The sequence below is a fragment of the Arachis ipaensis genome, chromosome B5 (genome assembly GCF_059453495.1).
Source record: "Arachis ipaensis isolate K30076 ecotype BB chromosome B5, ASM5945349v1, whole genome shotgun sequence".
In the NCBI taxonomy this organism is placed as follows: Eukaryota; Viridiplantae; Streptophyta; class Magnoliopsida; order Fabales; family Fabaceae; genus Arachis; species Arachis ipaensis.
Genome location: NC_142440.1, coordinates 54,903,000 through 54,928,787, shown reverse-complemented (window position 1 = coordinate 54,928,787; position 25,788 = coordinate 54,903,000). Strand labels below are relative to the sequence as shown.

At 37.7% G+C, this 25,788-nt stretch overlaps 2 protein-coding genes and 1 non-coding gene across 3 annotated transcripts; all 3 read right to left on the bottom strand.

Annotated features, from left to right (window-relative positions):
• Positions 1 to 271: 271 nt before the first annotated feature.
• On the bottom strand, positions 272 to 1,847 carry LOC107640621 (uncharacterized). The gene is made up of 3 exons (XM_016344130.1): positions 1,635 to 1,847; positions 877 to 1,554; positions 272 to 832 (listed from the first exon to the last, which is right to left on the bottom strand). The coding sequence occupies exons 1-3, from the start codon at positions 1,845 to 1,847 to the stop codon at positions 272 to 274; spliced, it is 1,452 nt and encodes a 483-aa protein (XP_016199616.1).
• A 1,454-nt stretch (positions 1,848 to 3,301) lies between these two features.
• LOC110262864 (cyclin-dependent kinase F-4-like) lies at positions 3,302 to 3,812 on the bottom strand. Its single transcript, XM_088487626.1, has 3 exons — positions 3,735 to 3,812; positions 3,509 to 3,647; positions 3,302 to 3,333 (listed from the first exon to the last, which is right to left on the bottom strand). Exons 1-3 carry the CDS (start codon positions 3,810 to 3,812, stop codon positions 3,302 to 3,304), a joined length of 249 nt encoding a protein of 82 aa, XP_088343752.1.
• A 15,800-nt stretch (positions 3,813 to 19,612) lies between these two features.
• LOC148564232 (small nucleolar RNA R71) lies at positions 19,613 to 19,716 on the bottom strand. The gene has a single exon (XR_015885562.1). It is a non-coding gene; the product is annotated as a small nucleolar RNA R71 (small nucleolar RNA).
• Positions 19,717 to 25,788: the final 6,072 nt, after the last annotated feature.

Here is a 25,788-nt window from a genome sequence, read left to right as displayed (position 1 = left end):
TTGTTCTTAGTGGGTTGTTATCATTTACTCCCTCCTCATGCTCTATAAAGATCAAATAATCATATTCTTATTTGTTAGTAGGGTAAAATGTTATGATTGAGGTCTACAAAATAACAATGAATCAAACAAAATACCTCATGTAGACTTCGATCTTATCGCAATTGTTTAGGATGTATGCATGACCTTGTATTTCTGATTTTTCATCTAACATGAACAAATCTCCCATTTTTCCACCCAAAGGACATCCTTTGCTTGGAAACAAACTTGGAGTTCACAGCTCATCATTGTTTCGAGGGACTCTGTTTAATCTTGTCTGGACATCTTCATTCAAATATCTTGAGTAAAAATTAATACACTCATTCGCCAAATATCCTTCAGCAATAGATCCTTCTGGATGACTTCTGTTACGAACGTACGATTTTAGTGTGCACATATGTCGTTCAACAGGGTACATCCAACGATATTGAACTGGACCACCTAACCTCAATTCAATTGCCAAATGGATAAGCAAGTGCACCATTATGTCAAAAAAGCTTGGAGGAAAAATCCTCTCCAATCGGCATAATGTCTTAACAATCTCAGCTTCTAAGTTAACTACCTCATCCATGCTAATTACCTTCTGACATATCCGGCGAAAAAATGAACATAATCGAACTAAAGCCATGGCAACATGGTCAGGGAGTATGCTCTTGATCGGTACTTGCAACAAGTAATGTAACATGAAATGAGCATCATGGGTCTTGTAACAAGAAATCTTCTTTTCTGTTTGCTGCACACATCGAGCGATATTGGAAGCGCTGCCGTCTGGTAATTTTGCCCCTTTTTTAACACACTACAAAAGATTGTTTTCTCTGCTGCAGTTATTGAGAAGCATACCTTTGCTAACTTAGTTCTTTTACCATCACTCATATATCTTGGTTGAAGGTTTTTCCTGATACCCATGTCTTTAAGGTCAAAACGCGCAGCTGCATGATCTTTTGTCTTTCCAAAAATATCCAAAAGCGTTCCAATTATGCTATCAACTATATTCTTCTCTATGTGCATGACATTAAGGTTGTGTCTAAACATGTTGAACTTCCAATATGGTAAATCAAAAAAGACTGACCATTTTTTCCAATTTAAAATGCCATTCTTTGATCTCCTTTGCTTCTTCCCAAAAGAATTATCTATCCCTTGCAATATATAAAATACAGTTGTTCTGTCTAACAACTGCGGTGGAGCCCTAAGTTCAGTTTTCCCATTGAAAGATCTTTTATTATGTCTCCATGGATGGTTCATGGGTAAAAACATTCGATGATCCATATAAATAGTCTTGTGGCTATGTTTCAGATATATAGAAGAAGTCTCATCATTACAACATGGACAAGCCAATTTTCCCTTTGTACTCCACCCAGATAACATAGCATACGTAGGGAAGTTGTTAATTATCCATAAAAGACATGCTCTCATGTTGAATGTTTTGTTCTCTTTGGAATCATATGTTTCGACACCTAACTCCCACAATTCTTTTAATTCTTCAATTAGTGGTTGAAGAAAGACATCAATATTATTTCCCTATGATTGTGAGCTAGAATGAGTAAAGAGAGCATAAAATAATCAGGCTTCATGCTCATCCTAGGGGGTAGCTTATACACCATCAGAACAATAGGCCATGTACTATGTGTACTACTCAAAGTTTGAAACAGATTGAATCCGTCGATTGCTAAGCCAAGTCTCACATTATGAGGCTCCTTTGAAAAATCTTCATGTCGACTGTCAAATGCTTTCCAAGATTCACCATCAGCAGGATGCCTTAACGACCCATCTTTAACACGTTCATTATGATGCCAAGACATAGCTTCAACCATCCTTGTGCACATAAAAAGCCTTTGAAGTCTGGGAATCGGGGGAAATGCCTTAGAGTTTTTAAAGCAACTTTACGAGGCTTTTTAAATGAGGTAGCATCATCCTCTTCTATATGATGCTCAATATAACGGGATGTTCCACAGACATGGCAAGATGAGTCATTCTCATGCCCGTTCATGCAATCATTGGGACATGCATCGATCTTTTGCTAGTCAAGACCTAAATTCTTCACCATATTCTTCGTTTTATCAAAAGAAGTAGGAATATTCAAATGTGGCATTCCTTCTTTCAATAATTCTAAGAGAGAAATGAACGACGCATTACTCCAACCGTGCAAGCATTTTAACAAGTAAAGACGAATGGTGAAGGATAATCTTGTGAAACCTTTACATCCAGGGTATAGTTCTTGGCTTGCCTCGTCTACCAATTTATAAAATTCTTTTGCACCTTCGTTAGGCCCCATGTTATGTCCACACTACAAGAAAAACACCCATTCAGGTACATTTGAAAAGTGTAGCCAAAAGTGAAAAAAAAATGATGCCTTAGGCTACGGCTACGCTTTTTAGGCTACGGCTACGCTTTTTGGGATGATTTCTATTCGGCCGTTGCCTATTCTCAAAGGCTACGCTTTTCTGCACCAAGGACTACACTTTTGGCGTTTGGGAATAGGCTACGCTTTTCAAGTGATGCTGTCCAGAACCAAAGGCTACGTATTTCAACTTTCATTTTTCCAGAATAGGCTACGCTTTTCAACGCTACTGCATCACTTGTAAAGCGTAGCCACATTGTATACCATAGCTACTTTTTATAAGCGTAGCCTTAGGTCCCTCTTTTTTTTTGTATACTATAGCTACTGTATATAGGTGTAGCCTTAGGTCCCTCATTATTTTTTTTTTATTTTCTATATATATATATATATATATATTCTAATAATTTTTTTTTCTAAAACCTAATATTTAGTAATATGATTATATATATAATCCTATTTTTTTAAATAAATTAGTCAAAAATTATAAAATAAAAATAAATACATAATAATACCATAGAATATTCTTTAAATAATAAAATTATCCTTTAACAAAATATATTATAATGAACTAAAAATATTGGGATGACCATAAATGAGTATTCATACATCTCACACTAAATTAAACATACCCATATCAAAATATACATTAGACCACTTAGAATTTACTACTAATAAACTATAGAAAACCAAAATATTATATCCTACATGAGTATCTTCTAATAAAAGTTATTAATCTTCTGATAGAAGAGAAAAAAACAAATTGATGTCAAATAGAGCACCTAACATCTGCGACTGAATTGAATATATATTAAAGCAAATTCTTGGCTTCTCCCATTGAGCGCAACTGATTCCAGCGTCCTCTATTCGTAAAGGTCCGCTCTCGTTTTTTTGCCTCGGAAAGCTGAGAAGTCATTAAACATACCTAAATCAGAATAGACCATAGTATAAATCTCCATTTGCTGCACAATAACAACTTCATTAAAATGTCAACATAAATGATTCATAATTGATAGAAAAAGCTAGGTAATTCTTGAGAAGTTTGAAAAAAAAAAAGCTAACATACTCAAAAAGCATGTTCTCTATTTTATCATATAGCACATTTAACAAAGGATTCGGATGCAATGATAAACGTACCAGGCTTCAGATCACGGTGGAAGTATCCCCGCTGGTGCATATAAGCAAGACCTTGGAAAACTTGAATACACCAATTCCTAACTTCACCCTCAGAAGACATCTTCTCCCTGTCTTTCATAAGTTGGTACAGGTTGCATTCCTAAATCACCCAAAAAATTGAAACTTCAATTACTAGACTTTGCACAAGATGATACAGACCACATCTAATGAAGAACTGGCCACCCACCATGTACTCAAAAATAAAGTACAGAATGTCACTTTCTCGAATAACTTCCTTTAGCTTCACAATATTTGGGTGGTTCATTTTTCTTAGTTACTGTAAACCAAGAGAAATTGAAGTAAGTTATAAACAGAAAATAAAAAGCCATATGGCAAATAAGGTTTCAGAAGGATCGGCAAAATAAGACACCTTGACTTCTCTCAGGTTTGTTTAAAGATACCCAATATACCCAGAAATATATAGATAATAATAAGAGACAATCAAGAAGACACGAAAGGAGAAAATGAAGGGCACAGACCTCATTTTGGATCCTGTTGCATAAAGATTCAACCAATTGATTTCTGTCAAATCCCATATTAACCACATCCTGAAGAAGCTCTTTGTCAATCTGTAAAACCATGATATTGGTGGATTTTGTATATATGAACTGATTATAATATATTCAGAAATTCAAATGAAAATGCAACAACAAAAGCCAAAGTTTAGGTTCAAAATCAGCAACAATATCAACTCAGCCAGAGCATTCCAAATTTCAAATATTCACAAACAAACTAACAAATCATGAAACAAAAACTATAGATATTCATTGGAGCACCTAAATCTGGAGGAAACAATCCTCAGCAATTTGATCAAGACACATAGTCTAATCACAATTAAGACACAAAAGCACATAGTCTAATCCAAATAGAAACCGGAACCTGAAGAAGAGATCTAGGGAGATTGCAGCAGAACTTTTCAAAGGAGAGAATTGCATCCGCACCCTTGGCATAAAAAACGGCACCGATGAAACGCCTGCAGAGACATCGAAATTGAAATTGAAATGAGAATGAAATGAAGGTTTGAGAGAGAGAGGTTGGGAGTATGAATAGGAAGTAATGTAGAAGCCGAAAGTGAGGACAGGAGCACGGCAAGCTCTAGCAGCGGCGGCGGCTTCAATTGACCCCAGGAGCGACGACAGTGCACGGCGGAACAGCCTCCTTCTCTCTCGCGTCGTGTCTTCGTCCTCTCTCTCCATCTCGTCTGCTAATCGTCTTTCTCTTTCTCTCCTCCGGACTCCCTCCTCCACCACTTAATAAAACTGTTAAGGCAATTAAGAATCTAATAGATTTTGCATATCAGGCAAAGCTGTTAGTTACTCATATTATTAATGTATAAATAGGAGTGCAAGTCTTGTATGTAAAACACAATCAATAATATTGCTACTTGATGTATTTTTATTTATTCTCTCTCAATTTCTCTTCTTCATTTACTGTTCTTCATGTTCTTTAGATTCTTTTTCAAATCTTCACATGGTATCATGAGCCAAGGTTCTTTCAATATGGCCATAGGAGTAACACCCACTTTTTCTTCTGATTCCAAGTATTTTCTTCCAGTTATCATAGATTTGTTGCATGAAAACAACTATAGTACATGGCACAAAACCATACTCATCACTGTACAGAGCCAATCTTTAGGAGATTATTTTTCAAAAGAAAAAAATTTATCTCAATTTGCTAAAAAAAAAGGTGGAAAACCATCAACTACAAAATCAGACAAGTATAAAGAGTGAAAATTGAAGGATCTTGCTTTGATGACATGGACTCTTACATCGATGACTCCAACTTTCAAGAACAAGGTAATCAATTGTGTTATATTTCATGAAATGTGTGATAAATTACATGAAAAGTTCACTACTTCTTTAAAGACAAAAATTTAGAGTTTGAAGTCTCAAATAAGATTAATAAAAAAGAATGAACTGCAGATGAATATTTGGCCAAGATCAGAAGTCTAGTTGATTTTTTGTTAGCTTTAGATTGTTCTTACCCTGAGGATGGATGATCATATCCAAGCGATTTTAGATGGACTCACAGAGGAGTATCATGTGTTCATTTCAGTTTTTATATCAAAATTGGGATCCTATACATTAATTGCACATCAAAATGAAAACACATAGCAACAGTGATGGGTTGGAAAAGCAGAAAATGAAGTTGAAGCTAATTTAAACATCAAATGAACCACACATAAATTCAAACTCAACCATAGTTTGATTCTTCATGCTTTTTTTTAGATAATATTTTCTCTTAATTATGATGTGCCTTATTTTACAAGTATGAAGTTTTGTTTTACAGTAAAATTTCTCATCCCTAAGTGTTGCATTTTAATATCTTCAAGAACTTTGACAGGAAGATGTTCAAGAAACTAAATAAATAAATATAATAGCTATATAGCTTCCTCTCTTCAAGAGAAAAGCGTGCAATGTAAAATCACTTTAAGCGGAACCCATAATTTGGAAGAATTCAGATTATTTCATTAAATAAGAAATATCTGAGTAAGTTTAGGCGATGAGTTCATTAATTTGTCAAATATATATACATCATTTAGTCCCAATTTAACTGATATGTGATTTACTGCTTACACTAAAAACACAACAGAAACATGTTTTTCTAAATTTATTTATACAAAAATAAATAAAAACTTAAATTTTAAATTTATTAAAAATAAAAAATGTCTACCGCTATATAATATAAATAAAGATAACTAACTAATTCTTATCCATATTTTTTTTGTCTGTTTGTAGGTCTAAAACATTATGAATTTGCCTGTAAGAGTTTGAGTAGTGGTTTGTAAGCTTCTCTTTCAACTGGCCTCCTTTCACTATGAATTCTAAGAATTAGCATATGAATTGCAGCATAAAAGACAAAGAAGATGATAAATGTCTAAAAATATTAACTTAGGAAACAAGCTTCCCTTTGTAGTACTTTCAAAGGGTTACCCTAAATAACTTTTGCTGCCATCAAACTTTGATTTAGAATTGCTGTCAAGTGCAAAGAAGGACAAACTTATGCAAATAATAGGGTAAAGACAACATTTAAATAACAAGAAGGCCATATATGAATAAAAACTTAGACACCAGAAAATACAATTGCTGTTAACATGAAATTTCAGTTGCTACATGTCAGAAATCTCAATGCTCTCTATTGACACTAGGCATTGTTGAAGGAGCTGCAATATAAAAAAGCATAACAAAATATGTGTAGAAAGAAAGAGTTTTCAAGACTTTGTGAGAGAGATGATATGAAACTGAATTACCTCATTCATTGATTACAAACAAGATACAAAGGGAGAACCTTGTATATGTGAGGGAAACTGAAAACAGAGAAACGGAAGCCAACTTATTCATTGAGAAAATTATTAACTGCATTTGGATTCAATCTCACAAACAAAAATATAGAGAAAATAGACAAGCTGTATATTAAATCACAGTTTACAAACCCTAAAATACCACACATCTTCATCAACAACAGCATGCATGTTATCAAATTACAGTTCACAAACCCATATTTCACACATTGAAATCCCCAAATTAAAACCCCTAAAATCGGAACCTTAAGCCTCTGAAATTTCAAAACCAAATAGAAATTACTACATACCTATTCAATGATGTTAGCACAGAGAAGATGATGATGAGAAGCACGGAGATGACGATGGTGAGAGCGGCAGCAGCAACGATGGTGAGGGCGGCGCAGTGACGATCAGTGCAAGATGGCGAAGAGGAGCGACGGTCAGTGGTGGAGCAATGTGGAGAGTGGTGAGTGCGGGTGACTGGTAAGTGGGGGGCGACGACGGTCACTGGCGGGATTGAGAGGGTTTCTTCTTGTATGAGAGGGTCAATGGTGAGAGTGAGAGGGTCAATGGCGAGAGCAACAGTGAGAGGGTCAATGGCGAGAGTTAAGAGAGTGAGTGGGGGGCGACGATCGATGGTGAGCTTTGGAGGCAGGGTTGCGAGGGTTTACGAAAGGGGATGAATGTCGCGCTTTGGAGGTGATCAGTGAGATTTGGAGGGAGAGGGTCAATGGCGAGAGTGAAGAGAGTGAGTGGGGGGCGACGATCGACGGTGAGCTTTGGAGGCAGGGTTGCGAGGGTGTACGAAGTAGGTGCAGGCGAGGCAGGGTTGCAAGGATGAATGAAGGTGCGTTGTTCTTTGGAGGGAATAACAAAAATTTCACTAAGTGTGCATGTGACTTTGCTTTCAGGGAAAAGAGGGAAAAAATTCATTAAGTGTCAAATTTTTTGTTCTAGACACATTAGGCATCACTTTTAAAACGCACCCAAAACTTAATAAATAGGCTAATTTTTAAAAGCGTCTCCTTTGATACAAAAAGTGAACCTATAGATATTAACCTACGGCCACGCTTTATAAGTGATTTCTAAAATACCTAAGGCTACACTTTTTAAATGATGCCACAATTGTGTATCCTTTTCTCATATAAAGAGGCAACACGGAGAAAAGCGTAGCCTATTCATAGAATAGGCTACGTTTTTCAAATGTAGCTTAAAAAAAGTGTGGCTGAATGGGTATTTTTCTTGTAGTGCCATCAACTTGTGTAGTATCTCTGAATCTATCACGTAACAACTCATCAATATTATCATTACAGTTATATTCCTCATCTGTGTCACTGTCAACATCCATAGCAACAAGTGATTCCCCATGATTAAACCACCGCCTATAACCTTTTATGAATCCATCGCATATAAGATGGCCATACACGACATCTCTCCTTAACCAAAGTCTATTACAACACTTTGCACATGGGCATTGAATTTCATCCCCTTGAGGAATTCCCGGTGATGAAAAAGCAAAGTGTAAAAACTTTTCTACACCGAGTTGATATTCTTTTTCATGACGTGGTGTATCCATCCAATCCTTGGACACATCCATTGAAAACCTATATATTTCAAATAGATAGCTAAGTTTCTAGTTTGAATTCTTTACTGCTAGTCTCACTAACTACGAGTCTAGCTTCATAATTAACTAAGAGACAACATTTTCCAAGTCTCCAAAATACTTTGAAGGCATTGGACATAAAATAGCAAAGAATATTAAATTTTAGCAATTCTTAAAGAAGGTCCTAAAGTGAGTGCCTCAAGAAAGCCCTTAAGTTATCCGCATACCATTAATAACAAATTAATAGATGTATTTAAATTCGCATGAACCAATCTTAAATACTGTCTTAATCCGTACAACACCAGCACCAAAGTAGTAGCGCAGCAGAAGCAGAATTAGAAAGGTAGCAGCGGCAGCGAATAGCGATTCACCAGCAGATAATCAGTACCACAACAACATCAAATACATTCAGAGTGTTAATCCTGTAGTGCTCTTTCTTCACTTTCTTCTACATTCTGCAGTGTAAAAAATATTTCCAAGTAGTATTTAGAAAATGCAGTATGAAAAGAATAAAAACTCCAGAACCCAAACTATCATACGTAATGTCGGTAGCATATGGCAAGAAACAGTTAAAAATAGTTGAAAGTTTAAGAAACCAATGTATAAACAAAGCAGTACCATAGGAGAAGCAGAATAAAAGAATTGAAAATAAATTCATACCCTTAGCTTCAGATCCATTTTTATCCATTCAAACATAGAACAACAGATCATATTTATATTTTTGTTAAGAGTTTTCATTCATCAACATTTAATATTTTAATCATATAATAATATTACAGGATAATGGTCAATTTAAAAGACTAAAATCTAATTAGTTTTTTTTAAGATACTATACGTTAAAAAAAACTAACTACATATATTTTTTATATATTTTATACACTAGCATAACAACAGCTCAATGAAAACAACAAAAGAAAACTGCTTAGACAGAAGGCAACTAGAGTTGTTAGTTAGCTAAATGCCTAAATGTTTTGTGTTTAATTAATTAATTAATTAATTATACTATTCAGTCACGCTAAACAGATCCCACAAGCTTTTCCATGCATGAACAGAAAAAGTCCTTAGCTTGTTATTTTTAATGTATATATAAAATATAAATATGAACTTGGATAGAGAAACAAGAATTCAGAATTCTGAACATGCATAAACCAGAGAGGAATATCAAAGAGGCATATCAGAGAGCACTTGGCGTGCATTAATACCGATAATAACAAATAGCATAAACCAAGCAAACCAAGTGCACCAATTCACAAAATTTAATATTAAAAGCACAAACAGTGGCAATCGGCAAGAATTAGTATCCAAATCTACTAATAATAATCTAATAATTCAAGACAAAGACACCAGTAGCATCAATTCCCAAAGCCTTTACGAAATTCAGAAAACATGGAAGGAGGAAGAAAAAAGAGGTAATACCATCAGCAGACATAGCAAAAACAAACAAGTTTCTTGGAGTCTTGTGGTGCAAATGGTAGAGCTTTGAAGAAATTGAATTTGTGAGATTGCTCCCTGAATTTGAGAAAGAAAAATTTGTTACTATTTATCCAAAGTAAATTACAACATATCAGCATGAAAGCCTTATGCATGGCACATATAATAAATCCTATAGGAAGGAAATAGATTAACCCATGAGAAAGAAATAAAAGAAAGATAAGAGAACTCAGAGAAGTATGTTTGTAAGGAAAAAAATCTTAAACCAAGGATTGAATTTTGGAAGTTAATTTTAACCTTGTAGGTACGGTTTGGAAGACAGTCGCAGGATACAATGGAATCTGCAGTTTGAACAGCACACAATTTCACGAGAAATCATACAAGAGTATGAAAAATTGCTGTGCATATACAGACGTGAATAAACTAATATTCAGATGTCGAACATAAAATTTGCACCCCAATAATGTAAGATAAGAAATTCTCAGTTGAAGTTCAATCTGGACTAGGAAATATGCAGCTACCTGAATATTTACAATAAGAATAGAAGGAACATCTCCAGGTATGCTGATAGAAGGAACTCCTAAAAAGCGCACAATATGTTCAATTTTTTGCTGAGACAGAAAGAGGTATGCTCCAAGGGAATAGAAAGCAGCATTGGTTGGCGCAAATTCTTTCTTCTTGTCCCTGCCAAGCAAGTCCAAGCAACAATGAATTCTAGCACTATCAATAATGAAAAATTTTGTTTTTGTCATAATATCCTCAACATGAGGGTGATCATAACCCAAAGGTTAAGCATTATTCCCCCCAAAACAGTGTGTATACAAAAACAAGTATTTTGTACCAACCTAAAGCAGTTTTTCCCTCTGACTTTGAATGAACTTGGCTCAATTAATGACCAAGAACCAGGGCTTTGTTTCTCTATTGCACAAAATGGAGATGACGAACCTGCTATTGGCTTTAGTTTAGGTGCCTAGGGTGAAACTGAAACAAATGAGACCAGAGTGAGAAACAAGAAAAACTACCAAAAAACAAGGGTAGTAAACATTCGAAAACTAAAAGCAAATAAACTGGGAAACTAAATTTTCATGTTCATTTATTTTAACTTCTTGTCTTAACAGCTGGGGAAATAAAAGAAGCTCAATCATTCACAAGAAACACCATTTTCGCACTCATTCTAACTCTTCTACTGACATAAAATAGAAAAATAAACAAAATTAGGAACAAAATAGCTTCCCCTGCAGAAATAAAGTATAACTCAGCTCTACTACCAACCCTGATTTCAATGCAGAATTTTTAAATCTTTTGGCTGATCTTGATCTTGGTTGCTTGTGCACAAAAAATTATAAGTGACCTTTAATTTTCTGCTACTGTTGCTAGGTATCTAATGCTAGAAGGAGAGTAAGCCACAGTATATTGCATTCTGAGGCAAAGAGCTCTTTTGAACACTTACTTCACATTATATAAGCCCATCTGCACTTCATTCCCTTTCTTAAGCATAATAAATTGTTCCCAACTTTAAAACAAACTCAAATTTTATGTGTTATTTTTCTTCTCAAATTTCAGATGATCTTATGTATTGGGTTTGAAACCAGTGCTCTTTCTTTCCAAATGGTGCATTCCTGCTTCATTTCTACTAAGACTTAGTCAAATAAAGTAAAACACAATGAAAACATATGACCATGAACTCATGTTTGGTGCAGAAACCTAAACTTACACACATGAACATAGGACATGATAGCTCAAACGAACCTATAGTAACCATCACAGAAACCAATTTAAAATAACCAAAACGAAGATACAGTGAGCCAGTAGAAAATCATTATTAAGCTGCAGTAATTAATATCCAAATGAGTTAATAAAGTAGAAAAAAAATGCTCTTGACTAATAACTCTATATGCGTTCAATTCTTATTTAAAGTGACAGCAAGATAATACATCAAACACACTAAAGTTTTGGCATATAAGTAATGAAAGAATAATGCATCACATTGAAACTAATGTTTAATTGCAGAGGAATATAAGTTCTTTATATATATATAGTCTTTAATTTTCACTGAGAAAGTATGTGATGAAATTTTACTTATCAAACTGGCTAATAATGATCTTAACTTTCTTTGTAAATAATCAAATGAAAAAATAACAAAAAGGTGAGACTTTTCACAATTTCTTACAAATGGATGATGAAGCCTCCAAGATACGAAGTTTAATCTAAGTTCTCAGAAGTCAGAACACAATTTCACTCAAACAACACTACCAACAAGATCAACAGGATGCACTCTTTCTCTCAAAAAATGAAGCTACAACTTCAATACATTCACCATATATATGTTTAGCTTTCAAGCTTCCCTTTCCTTTTTTGAAACTGATATCATTTTCAAAAGGTGAAATTGCAAAAAGGAAGTTAAATGCAGTTAGATAGAAAAATAAAGTGATCACAAGCATCATCTAATTGCCATAAGAGGAAAATATTACTAAACTTGAAGCATTACACAAACATAAAACAGGGCAAATGAAACAAAATGGAGATAATTATTTACGCACCTAGGTTCTTGTCAAGGGTCTTGGTGAACTGGTTCAAAGCTGGTGGAGCCTTCAACCTCTGCTTGAGGATCCTCTTCTTCCTCTGCTCCTCTAATCCCGAACTGCTTAGGATGGTTCTCGAATAACGGGTTCCTCACCTTCTCCTGAAGAAATGCATGAGAATCAAAACAATGAATAATAATAAAAAAAAGAATGAAAACTTAGAGTCATTGATAAACCACTATTTTATGGTTTATATTGTGTTTAATTGTGTGGTTTTATCATGATCCTTACCCACTTATTCATTAATTTAGCATGCATTTATATTTCCTTCCTGAAATTATTACATGATTGAAAACTGCTTCCTAGAGACTTTTAATTATGCATTTTAATTCTCCTTTATTCCATTCGATGCCGTGATCCGTGTGTTAAGCATTTCAGGCTTTATAGGGCATGAATGAGTTGGAGATTAGAAAGGAAGCTAGCAAAAATGGAAGAAACACAAGAAATTGAGGAGATAACTAGCGAGAAGTGACGCGGCTGCATGGCTCATGCGACCGCGCGAAAGAGGAGAAATCGCAGTGACGCGGCCGCATGGCTCACGCGACTGCGCGGACTGGAAAAGCACGGGCGACGCGGAGGCGTGGACGACGCGAATGACGCGTCCGCATGGATGACGCGATCGCATGACATGCGCGATCTGCATAATCTGCAAGATTCGCTGGGGACGATTTTGGACCCTATTTTGACCCAGTTCTCGGCCCAGAACAGCAGACTAGAGCCAGAGAACATGCAGAAACCTGGGATAACATTCATTCTACACAGTTTTAGTTTTTAGATCTAGTTTTACTCCTCCCCTAGGTTTTCTCTCGGAAGACATTGATAGTTCTTAGGATTTTATTTTTTTTCTATAGCTTTTTGCATTGGGATATTGAGAAGAGTTATCACCTCATCAAGACTTCGTCATTCTAGTTCGTTTTCTTTACTTGGCTTACTCTTCCATGTTCTTTGCTTTGTTTAATTTTACCATTGGAATATTTTTAGGATTATTTAATACAAGGATCATTTATATTTTTTATTGACTATTTTAATTTTTATTTACAATGTCTTTCTTTAATTCCTTTTTATATGCTATGAATTTTACCTTTACAATGAGTGAGTAGTTCCCTAACTTGATGGGGAGTTGATTGAAAGGAACCCTTGAGTTGGAAGATTCAAGAGAAAGATTTTAATTGGGTTATTGTTGGTTTGCTCTCTAGTTCCTGACACCAATCCTCCCAACAGTGGATTGGGACTTGTGGATAGAACAGTATTCCAACTTGTTTTTACCTTCCCTTACTTAGTAAAGGATAACTAAACAAAATAACTCTCAATTGTCAATTAATCTTAAGAGTGTTCCATCAAGAATAGGGCTTCCGTGTAATCAACTCACAGTCAAGGCTTTTATTTACATTATTCAATTTCATCAATTTAATTTCCTGTTTACTCAACTCAAACTTTTTCGAAAATATCTGATTAATAAAATAGCACCCTTTCCTGCAACTCGTTGGGAGACGACCTGGGATTCATACTCCCAGTATTTTAAATTTCAATTTTCTATGACACCTTTCTAAATTGAGCGGTGGATTTCTGGCGAGTTAAGAACTATACTTGCAACGCATATATTCTAATAATTTTTAATTCACTAATTTCTGCCCGCATCAATTTTTGGCGCCGTTGCTAGGGAGTTGCAATAGAGTGCTAAAGTTATTAATTAGAATTTATTTATTTACATTTTATTTTATTTTGCTACTATGAGCTGCATGTTTCTTTCGCTAGATGACGCGTTCACTTTCTGATCCACGCTTGCCAGTATTCGATCCTGAGATTGAAAGAACCATCTCACGAATAAGGCGAGCTCAGTGTCGGTTAGTCCTCTCTGAGGGCGGATTTGAAACGCCATCTGAGGAAGAAACCAGCCCCCGTTCTACTGATTCGGTTGATTTACGTATAGGTAACATGGCGGCAGCCAGGAGAGTTACCATCCATTAGGAATAAAGACCGCACTACTCAATTTGATGCCCAAGTTTCCAGGCAGCCTGTTCCACTGTCAGGCGTGACGGTACAGATGAAACTTCAATTTTGCTGAAAGCTTTCCCATTTTCTCTTGAGGGAAAAGTAAGAGAATGGTACTACACTCAACCCCTAGCAAATGTATCCAACTGGGATATGCTCAGAAAAGAGTTTTTGGAGAAATTCTTTCCATCTGAAGTTACTGATAAACTGAGGAAAGACATTTCTACGATTGTTCAAGATGACAACGAGACTCTCTTTGAATACTGGGAGCGCTTCAATAGTCTTCTGGAAGCATGTCCCCACCACATGATCGACAAGATACTGTTACTCAGCTACATCACACAGGGTTTGAGGCCCCAAGATAAGACCACATTGGAAAGTGCTAGCAATGGGTCTATGAAAAGGTACAAGACCACTGATGAGGCATGGCAATTGATCAGCGACTTAGCTGAATCTACTAGGAACCACAGGCAGAAGCAAGGCCATTCAAAAGCCGTTGCAGAAGTATCCTTTAGCAGAGAGACTGCTGCTCTAACTCAGAGTATCTGTGAAATGACCAACTTGCTGAAGCAAATGCAATTGAATCAACAACAAGTTCAGCAAGCTCAATCTCCTTCACCACAGCAAGGCCAACAGTTAGTCCCACAGAGAGTTTACAGAATATGTGCTGATTTTAGCCATTATACTGATGAATGCCCGCAACTTCAACAGGAAGACAACATGGTGGCATCCACTCATAACTTCTATGACCGCCCCAACCAAGGGTGCAAACAAGGTGGAAATAATAACCATGGATGGCAGGACAACAATAACAGAGGAGGCAGAGATAATCAGGGAAATCAGAGGTGGAAAAATAACAACAACAGGCAGCAGAACCAACCTTACAGAGCACCTCACCTGAGGCAGTCCCAAGGACCACAGAATACCCAACAGCAGACCTCTCAATTTACTCACCCTTCTTTGTCTCCTAATGAAGAGTTACTAAAATATTTTGAGCGAAGTCAACAGACCATGGAAAATAACATTATTGCCAGTCTGAATGGTCTGACCGCTACTTTGCAAGCTTTTGTCTCACAGATTGGATCAATGCAAAATTCCAGTAACCAACCTTTGAGCTCCACTGGAATCCCTTCTCAACCATTACCAAATCCAAAGGGAGGCATTAATGCCATCACCCTAAGGTCCGGAACCACACTGCAGGAGAGAAATCAGGAGGAGCCAAGCCCACCAGAACACGCTTCAGCGGTAGAGGTCGTAAGAATAGAAGATGTTGAAGAGGAAGAGGACATACAGGACATAACTGAAAAAGAAGAAGCCAACCACAGGAGGAAGTACCAAGAGGCGCAGACACTGCAGAAAACACCACTCCCATTCCATTTCCACAACTTGCAAGGAAGCCCAGGAAGCAGCTGGAACCCGATCCCAAAATGGTAGAAATATTCAAAAAGGTTGAGGTAACCGTTCCTCTTTTTGATGTTATTCAACAAGTACCTAAATATGCAAAATTTCTAAAAGATTTATGTATACATAAGGACAAAATTCATGAATTAGAAACTATTCCTTTAGGTAGTTCCATATCTGCTTTAATGGGAGGATTACCTGAGAAGTGTAGTGACCCAGGTCCTTGTATAGTTAGTTGTACTATTGGTGGAGTAGTAATTTATGATTGCATGTGTGATTTAGGAGCGTGTGTTAGTATAATGCCTTTGTCTATATATGATATTTTGAGGCTCCCTCCCTTAAAAAGGTCGGCAGCTCATTTTGTGTTAGCAGATAAAAGCATTATTACAGTGGCTGGAGTTGCTGAAGATGTTTTAGTGAACATTAAAGGGCTTATATTTCCCACTGATTTTTATATCTTGGAAATGCCCCATAATGACTCAGATAAGCCATCATCAATCCTACTTGGGAGACCATTTCTGAAGACATCAAAATTCAAATTGGATGCTTTTTCAGGAACATACTCTTTTGAAATAGATGGCTGCATAGAAATCTTCAATCTGAATGGAGTCATAAACTGATGCCAGGGCATCTTGGCCAATTTCACTGACCTTTTCTTTACTATTTTTAGGGTAGTTTCATGCATTTCTTTAGGAAATAAGCTAGTTTTGGGTAGATATTCACCTACACCTTGATTCAAGCATACATTGTGCATTTTACATTATTTCATGAGGATTTTGCATGAATTTAGTGACAAATTGTATGCTGCATTACCCATGACTTGGACTAGAACTTTGATGCACTCTGTTGCTTGATTTCAGGACCAAAGGAAGTAAGGAAAGGGAGGTAACTTGCAAGGTTAATGAGAAAAGTGATTGCCAATAACACTCTCAAAGCCATCATTGCCCACGTTAAGAGTCACGTTAACTAAGTTAACGTGCACTCTAACGTGGAGAAAGGAAGTTGAACCAACGTTAGTGACACTTAACATTGTCACTAACGTTGGCAAACACTCATGAGTGGCCACGTTAGAGCCCACGTTAACCTAGTTAACGTGGCCTCTAACGTTAAAGGGGGAAGAGAAGCCAACGTTAGTGACATTCAACATTGTCACTAACGTTGGCCTAAGGATGCAACACACCACGTTAACTCCCACGTTAACTTGGTTAACGTGGGAGCTAACATAAGAAGTGAGAGTTGTCGACAACGTTAGTGACACTCAACATTGTCACTAACGTTGGAAGCAACCACACAACCCCCCAAGGAGCCACGTTAACTTCCACGTTAACTTATTTAACGTGGATGCTAACGATGAGGAATGAATGATGAGCCAACGTTAGTGACACTCAACATTGTCACTAATGTTGGGATGGCTAAGAATGGCCACGTTAGAAGCCACGTTAACCTAGTTAACATGGACTCTAACGTGAGATCTAGGGGCACATTGGAACGTTAACGACAATGTTGAGTGTCACTAACGTTCTCGAAGTTTGGCAAAGCCACATTAACCTAGTTAACGTGGGCTTTAACGTGAAGCAAAAAGGGGCACATTGGAACGTTAGTGAAAATGTTAAGTGTCACTAACGTTCTCGAAGGTTGGCAAAGCCACGTTAGAAGCCACGTTAACCTAGTTAATGTGGGCTCTAACGTGAGGCAAGGGGGTACATTGGAACGTTAGTGAAAATTTTACGTTCTCGAACTTATACTTTCACTAAATGTTAACACCCCTAACACCCTGAGCTAAAGTCTCTGCCCACTTAGCACTTTCTCTCTGCAAGTAAAGCCAAGCCCAAATGAAGAAAAGAACTGCTTCAAACTCAAGATCCAAAGGCCCAAGACTTGAAGAACAAACTAGAAGCTGAGAAGAGTAGTATATATAGGAGTAGCTTTGAATTGTTAAGGAGTTCTAGAGGCTGGAAAAAGAAAACTACTCTCTGTATTTTATCTTCTCTGCATTTTCTAGTTTTATGATGTATTCTCCATCTTTGTTTTCATTTTCAAGAGCTATGAACAACTAAACCACTTTCATTGGGTTAGGGAGCTTTGTTGTAATTTGATGGATCAATACTAATTTTCATTATTCTTCTTCTATCTTTTCTCTTGATTTTACTTGAAAGCTTTCGATCTTCATCCCATTGAGTAGTTATCTTGGAAGATAAGCTATTCAAACTTGGATCTCTTTTGAACCTTGAAAGAGGAATGAAGAGATCAAGCTAGAAATGCTTTCTCATGCTGGACCAAATTGGGTTTGGATGGGTATGTGACTATAACCCTCTCAATACTTGATTTGGGAAATGCATGTGGTATAATCAGTGACCATACTTCATCTCTTCTCATGAGCAATTGACCAAGGAATTGGCTATTGATCAAGATTTGAGAGATTGAATTGCAAGAAATTGTAATTCAATCACTTAAGATTGCCAAGGAGATCAATGAGTGCATTGATTGAGGAAGAGATGAAAATGAACTTGATCCGGAGAATCGCAACATCTCCTAAGCCCAATGAACTCCCCATCTCTGACCTTACCCATTCTCTTTAATTTCTGCCATTTACTTTTATGAGCAAATCCCCCATTCCCATTTACAATTCTGTAATTTATTTTCAGTCATTTACTTCCAGTCCTTTAATTCTAGCATTTACTTTTCTGTTATTTACATTCCCGCCATTTTATTTTCTGCAACTCTCAACCCAAATTCTGGATTCGCTCAACTAGAATATTCTTCTAATTAAAGTTGCTTGATCAATCAATCCCTGTGGGATTCGACCTCACTCTATTGTGAGTTTTTACTTGACGACAAATTCGGTACACTTGCCGAAGGGAGATTTTTTGAGAGACAAGTTTTCCCTGCATCAAGTTTATGGCGCCGTTGCCGGGGATTGATTGTGCATCAACAATGATTAAATTGGAAGATCACTAGATTGAGCATTTTTATTTTGTGAATTTCATTTTCTGTTTGAGTGATTTACTTTTTGTTTTAGTTAAACTTCTTCCCTTCCCCCTCTACTCTTTTGTTTTACTTTGTTATTTTCAATTCTGTGTGCTAACCCACTAACTGTTTGATATATTGCATCACCCACAACTAACAGTAATTCTGACACAAATACTTTCTGCACCTATCTTTTCTTGCTTGCACTTGATGGTTGTATGACAGGGAGAAGAAGCGGGGCTTCAACTTCCTTCGATTCTGAACCTGAGAGGACCTTTCTTAGATTAAGGAGGGAGGCAAGAGGAAAGAAAGTGGTTGGTGCTGAGGAAGAAGAGGAATTCTTTGAAACAAACATGGAAGACAACATGGAAAACCATCATGAAGAAGAGGATCACAACCATGGGGGAGGAGGTAGAGCAAATCATGCTGGGGAGGATAGAAGAGTTTTGGGCTCTTACATCAATCCAAACCCAGGCAATTGTGGAAGTAGTATCCAAAAGCCAACAATCCATGCCAACAATTTTGAACTTAAACCACAGCTCATCACCCTTGTCCAGAACAACTGTTCGTTTGGAGGAGGTGTTCAAGAAGACCCCAATCAATATTTGACCACCTTCCTGAGAATATGTGACACAGTGAAGTCTAATGGTGTTCACCCTGACGCCTATAGACTGCTCCTATTTCCATTCTCACTTAGGGATAAAGCAGCCAAGTGGCTGGAATCCTTCCCAAGGGAAAGCTTGACAACTTGGGAAGACGTGGTGAACAAATTTTTAGCAAGATTTTACCCTCCTCAACGAATCAATAGGCTGAGAGCTGAGGTCCAAACTTTCAGGCAACAAGATGGTGAGACTCTATATGAAGCCTGCGAGAGGTTCAAGGACTTAACAAGGAAGTGTCCACCTGGCATGTACAACGAATGGGTGCAGCTGCACATTTTCTATGAAGGACTCTCTTATGAGTCAAAGAAGGCCGTAGACCATTCATCCGGAGGATCTTTGAACAAGAAGAAGACTATTGAGGAAGCCATAGATGTTATTAAAATAGTAGCAGAGAACGAATACTTCTATGCTTCCGAAAGAGGGAACACAAGAGGAGTAATGGAGCTAAACAATGTAGATGCTCTGTTGGCCCAAAACAAGCTCATTACCCAGTAGCTAGCTGACCTCACCAAGAAGATGGAGATGAACCAAGTAGCAACAATCTCCACTTCATCAACAACCCAAGAAGGAGTTAATGAAGAAGCAGAGGGGAGTCAGGAGCAAGCCAACTACATTGGGAATTCATCAAGGAAAAACTATGATCCATACTCCAAAACCTACAACCCTGGATGGAGAAACCACCCAAACTTTGGGTGGGGAAGTGAGCAAGATCAAAACCAAGACCAGAGACGTTACAACTCCAACGACAACACTTCTCCACACACCTATCAAAACCCGAACAGCATATCTGCTCTGAATCACCCATCAATTGATGACAAGCTCTCTAAGATCGAAACCTTAATTGAAGGAGTATGCAAAGATATTTGAAACACTAAAGCATTCAGAGAGGAAGTGTAGTCAAACATGCAGAATCAAAATGCTGCCATCAAGAAACTGGAGACATAAATCAGCTATCTGTTTAAGCAGTTTCCTAACCACAACTTTTGCTATGATGACCATTCAAGCAAAAAGGAGGAGTGTCAAGCTATCACACTTAGGAGTGGGAAGGAACTGAAGGAATGTCCCCAAAGCCACAAGAAGAAGGCTCAAATGAAAAGGGAGAAGAGCAAGATGGAGTTCAACCTCCCACGCCAAGTCTGCAGAAAGAAAAAGGGATACCACAACTGAACATCTCAAGAGCTCCATATCCCTAGCTATTGAAGAAAAGGGAAGATGACAACCAGTTCTTGAGATTTTTGGAAATCTTCAAGAAGCTACGAATCAACATACCCTTTGCTGAAGCTATAGAACAAATGCCACTCTATGCCAAGTTTTTGAAGGAGCTAATGACTAAGAAGAGAAGCTGGAAGAACAATGAGACTGTGATACTAAACGAAGAGTGTAGTGCTATCATTCAACATAAACTACCGCAGAAACTGAAGGATCCTGGGAGTTTTCAGATCCCTTGTATTATAAGAGAAATCACAGTGGAGAAGGCTCTTTGTGACTTAGGGGCCAGCATCAATTTGATGTCAGTAGCTATGATGAGAAAGATGAAAATTGAAGTGGCTAAACCAACAAAAATGGCCCTACAACTGGCAGACCGATCGTTCAAATTCCCTCTTGGGATAGTAGAGGATTTGCTGGTAAAAGTGGGAGATTTCATATTTCCAGCAGATTTTGTGGTGCTGGACATGCAGGAGGACGCCAAGACCTCTATCATCTTGGGAAGGCCATTCTTGGCCACTGCTGGAGCTGTCATTGATGCTCAAAAGGGTGACCTCACCCTGAGACTACACAATGAAAAGATGACATTCAATGTGTTCAAGGCCATGAGTTACCCACCCGAATAATTGGGGAAATGCATGAGGTTAGATGCACGTGAGGATGAAGTGCAGGAGAATTTTGAAGAAGAAGAACCTGAAGAGGACGAGAGATTGGTGGAGGAAGAATCTGAATCAAGTGAAGAGGTGGCCACAGCAGAAATACCTATACCAGATGCACCAAAGGAAGGGAACGAAAAGTCAGAAGCACCCAAACTTGAACACAAAGCATTGCCACCCACTCTCAAATATGCATATCTAGGAGAAAATGAAAACTACCCAGTGATCATAAATTCATCCCTCAGTCAAGCTCAAGAGGACGAGCTACTCAAGGTGCTGCGGAAGCATAAGGATGCCATTGGATGGACCCTTGCTGACTTGAAGGGAATCAGTTCAGCCATATGCATGCATAAAATACTGTTGGAAGATGATGCCAAGCCATCCATTCAATCCCAAAGAAGGCTGAACCCAATCATGAAGGAAGTGGTACAGAAAGAGGTTATGAAGCTTTGGCAAGGAGGGGTCATATACCCAATTTCGGACAACCCTTGGGTTAGTCCCATACATGTTGTGCCTAAGAAGGGAGGAATCACTGTGGTTACCAATGAGAAGAACGAGCTCATACCTACAAGGACTGTCACAGGATGGCGGATGTGCATAGACTATAGAAAACTCAATGAGACTACACGAAAGGACCATTTTCCCCTTCCATTCATGGATCAGATGTTGGAAAGACTTGTAGGGCACGCATATTATTGTTTTCTCGATGGTTATTCAGGATATAACCAGATAGTGGTTGATCCTAGAGACCAAGAGAAAACCTCATTTACTTGTCCGTATGGAGTGTTTGCCTATAGGCGCATGCCATTTGGGTTATGTAATGCTCCTGCAACTTTCCAACGCTGCATGCTTTCTATCTTTTCAGATATGATAGAAAAATTCATTGAAATTTTTATGGATGATTTCTCGGTATTCGGAGATTCCTTTCCTAGTTGCCTACATCACTTCGCCTTGGTATTGAAAAGATGCCAAGAGACCAATTTGGTCTTGAACTGGGAAAAATGCCACTTCATGGTGACAGGAGAAATAGTCCTTGGTCACAAGGTCTCTCACCAAGGCATTGAAGTTGATAGAGCTAAAGTAGAACTTATTGAAAAATTACCCCCACCCAGTGATGTCAAGGCAATTAGGAGTTTTTTAGGGCATGCTGGTTTTTACAGAAGGTTCATTAAAGATTTTTCAAAGATAACCAAGCCCTTAAGCAATCTCCTTGTATCTGATACACCATTTATCTTTGATGAAACATGCATGCTAGCAATTGCACATTTGAAAATGAGGTTATCCTCTGCTCCTATCATCTCCCCACCTGATTGGAACTTACCATTTGAATTGATGTATGATGCATCTGATTTTGCAGTTGGGGTAGTGTTAGGACAAAGGAAAGATAACTTAGTTCGTGTGATATACTATGCTAGCAAAGTCCTTAATGAAACTCAAAGAAATTATACCACAACTGAAAAGGAGTTGCTAGCAATAGTTTTTGCATTTGACAAATTTAGATCATACCTCATTGGTGCTAAAGTGATTGTCTTTACAGATCACACAGCACTTAAATATTTGTTTGCCAAGCAAGAATCAAAGCCAAGAATAATAAGGTGGATCTTACTGTTGCAGGAATTTGATATTGAAATCAGAGACAAGAAAGGAGTGGAGAACAAGGTGGCATATCACCTATCCAGAATCCCTCGTGATCAAGGTGGAGGAAATGATACAAATGTGAATGAGCTTTTCCCAGATGAGCAGTTGATGACAGTTCAAAAAGCACCATGGTTTGCAGATATTGCAAATTTCAAGGCAACTGGGGCATTACCTCCAGGGATCAATAAACATCAAAAAAAGGAAGCTCATGAATGATGCAAAATACTTTGTCTGGGACGAGCCATATCTCTTCAAGAAATGTTCAGATGGAATCCTTAGAAGATGTGTTTCGGAAGAAGAAGGAAGAGAAGTCATGTGGAATTGCCACGGTTCATGTTATGGCGAGCACTTTGGAGGGGATAGAACTGCCGCAAAGGTGTTACAAAGCGGATTCTTTTGGCCCACCCTTTTCAAGGATGCCAAGGAACTAGTAAAAAGCTGCAATGAATGCCAAAGATCTGGAAACCTGCCCAAAAGAAACGCCATGCCACAAAATTTCATCTTGGAACTAGAACTGTTTGATGTGTGGGGAATAGATTTCATGGGACCATTCCCAACCTCATATGCAAACAAGTACATCCTGGTAGTAGTGGATTATGTTTCCAAGTGGGTAGAGGCCATTGCAACCCCAACTAATGATAACAAAGTAGTCACGAACTTCCTCAAGAGAAATATCTTTAGCCGGTTTGGAGTCCCAAGATGCCTCATCAGTGACGGAGGGAGCCACTTTTGTAACAAACCACTAGAAGCTCTCCTCCTACGATATGAGGTAAAACACAAAGTAGCCACACCTTACCATCCTCAAACAAGTGGGCAAACTGAGATATCCAACAGAGAGTTGAAGAGGATCCTGGAAAAGACTGTGGGTGCATCTAGAAAGGATTGGTCGAAGAAGATGGATGATGCTCTTTGGGCATACAGAACAGCATTCAAAACTCCACTTGGAATGTCTCCATATCAACTGGTCTATGGGAAGGCTTGTCATTTACCACTGGAACTAGAGCACAAAGCTTTCTGGGCTATCAAGATACTAAATTTCGACAGCATTGCTGCTGGTGCAAAAAGGATCTTGCAGCTGCAAGATGATGACAAGTCATCTTAGCCTATTTTCACTAGTCTTTTTCTTTTGTTTTCAATCGATTTTATGCACTTTCTTAAGCCATAAGCAAGCCAATTGGGTAGATTTCCATGTTTTCTTTGATTCAATCAACCATGGATGAATTAATGCACTTTCATGAGATTTTGTGCTATAATTGTCATATATTATGAAAGAAACACAATCTCATGATTTGGGGCATAGCTTTGATTGTTTTGATTGATTGATGATAGGTGAAAAGAGTTTTGAAGAAGGTTGAAGAAAGACGGAATGGCTAGGAGCAAGAGAGAACAAAAGCTTGAGCCAAAGTTTGCCTCAAACTTTTGCTCAAACTTTTGGAAGAGTTGAAAACACCCTAGAGGAAAAAAGCTTGAGCCAAAGTTTGCCTCAAACTTTAGCTCAAACTTTTGGAAGAGTTGAAAACACCCTGGAGGAAAAAGCTTGAGCCAACGTTTGCCTCAAACTTTTTGGCAAACGTTGGCATCACAAAACCAACACCCTGGAGGAGAAAAGCTTGCGCCAACGTTTGCCTCAAGCTTTTTGGCAAACGTTAGCGCCACACATATACACAAGAGGACCAACGTTTGGCCTAAAGTTTGACCTCAAACTTTAGCCCAAATGTTGGTAGCAGCAAATGAGGGCAGCTGGTATAAAAAGTTTGAGTAAAAGTTTGCCTCAAACTTTTATTCAAGCTTTTCTGATTCTCGGCCCGGTTCACAATGGGTTTCTCTCCAACTCCAAGAGCAATCAACAGAGGCTTTTATCAACCCAATTCCATCAAGTTCAAAAGCCCAATTCAAGGCTTGAAGACCATTTGAAGAAAGTGTATAAATAGCTTAGGATTTAAGTTTTAGAGGAGCTTTTTCTTTTTACTTTTGCTGAGTAGTTTTTGGAGAGCTTTTGGTTTTGAGTTGTTTGGAGTTTCTGAGTTCGGAGTAGGAGAATTGAATTCTCTTCCTCTTAGTTTTCTCGTTTTCAATTTCAATTACATTTGTCTTGGATCTTGGGTTGGAGAATTGAAGGAATTCTGTTTCAATCTCATCCTGAGATCTCTCTGTTTTCTTTACTGCATAATTGAATTTTAATTTCTGTTCATTGTCTCTTCTTCTACTCATTCTGCTATTTACTTTTCTCTATTTCTTGCAATTGAATTCTACATTTGGATCTAGGAAGGCATTGAGATCTAGACTCGGTTATCTAGTTTCTTGGGTCCTGAGATCTGGAGTTTGCATTTTAAATTCTCTGTTTAAAGCTTTTCAAGTTCATTTACATCTCCGTTTTAGATCCGGTTCAATTCAAGTCACCTTCTACTTGTCTGATTAATGCAATTTACTTTTCCTTGTTTAAATTCTGCAAATCCACTTCCCAATTCCCTTTACAATTCAAGCCATTTACATTTCTTGCACTTTAAGATTCTGCAATTTATATTTCTTGCGTTCTAAGTTTCTGCTATTTAATTTCTTGCTCTTTAAGATTCAGCACATTTACCTTCTCTGCTCTTTAATTTACTGCAATTGTCCCTCTCCCTTTTAATTTCATGCAATTTAGCTTCTGTCGAATACAAACCACTCAAATCAACTCTTGATTCTCTTGACTAAATCAACCACTAAACCAAAATTGCTCAATCCTTCAATCCCTGTGGGATCGACCTCACTCCCGTGAGTTTTATTACTTGATGCGACCCGGTGCACTTGCCGGTGAGTTTTGGGTATTTTGGAAATTCA

What these genes read in the sequence shown, in the direction of transcription:
- LOC110262864 (XM_088487626.1), bottom strand. Translation starts at nt 3,812, where the DNA reads ATGAACCACCCAAATATTGTGAAGCTAAAGGAAGTTATTCGAGAAAGT. An exon ending in ACTTTATTTTTGAGTACATG is followed by an intron (nt 3,648 to 3,734) that starts GTGGGTGGCCAG and finishes TGGGTGATTTAG; the next exon opens with GAATGCAACCTGTACCAACT. An exon ending in CCACCGTGATCTGAAGCCTG is followed by an intron (nt 3,334 to 3,508) that starts GTACGTTTATCA and finishes GTTATTGTGCAG; the next exon opens with CAAATGGAGATTTATACTAT.
- LOC107640621 (XM_016344130.1), bottom strand. Translation starts at nt 1,847, where the DNA reads ATGGTTGAAGCTATGTCTTGGCATCATAATGAACGTGTTAAAGATGGG. An exon ending in CATGGCCTATTGTTCTGATG is followed by an intron (nt 1,555 to 1,634) that starts GTGTATAAGCTA and finishes TCACAATCATAG; the next exon opens with GGAAATAATATTGATGTCTT. An exon ending in AAAGAACTAAGTTAGCAAAG is followed by an intron (nt 833 to 876) that starts GTATGCTTCTCA and finishes AATCTTTTGTAG; the next exon opens with TGTGTTAAAAAAGGGGCAAA.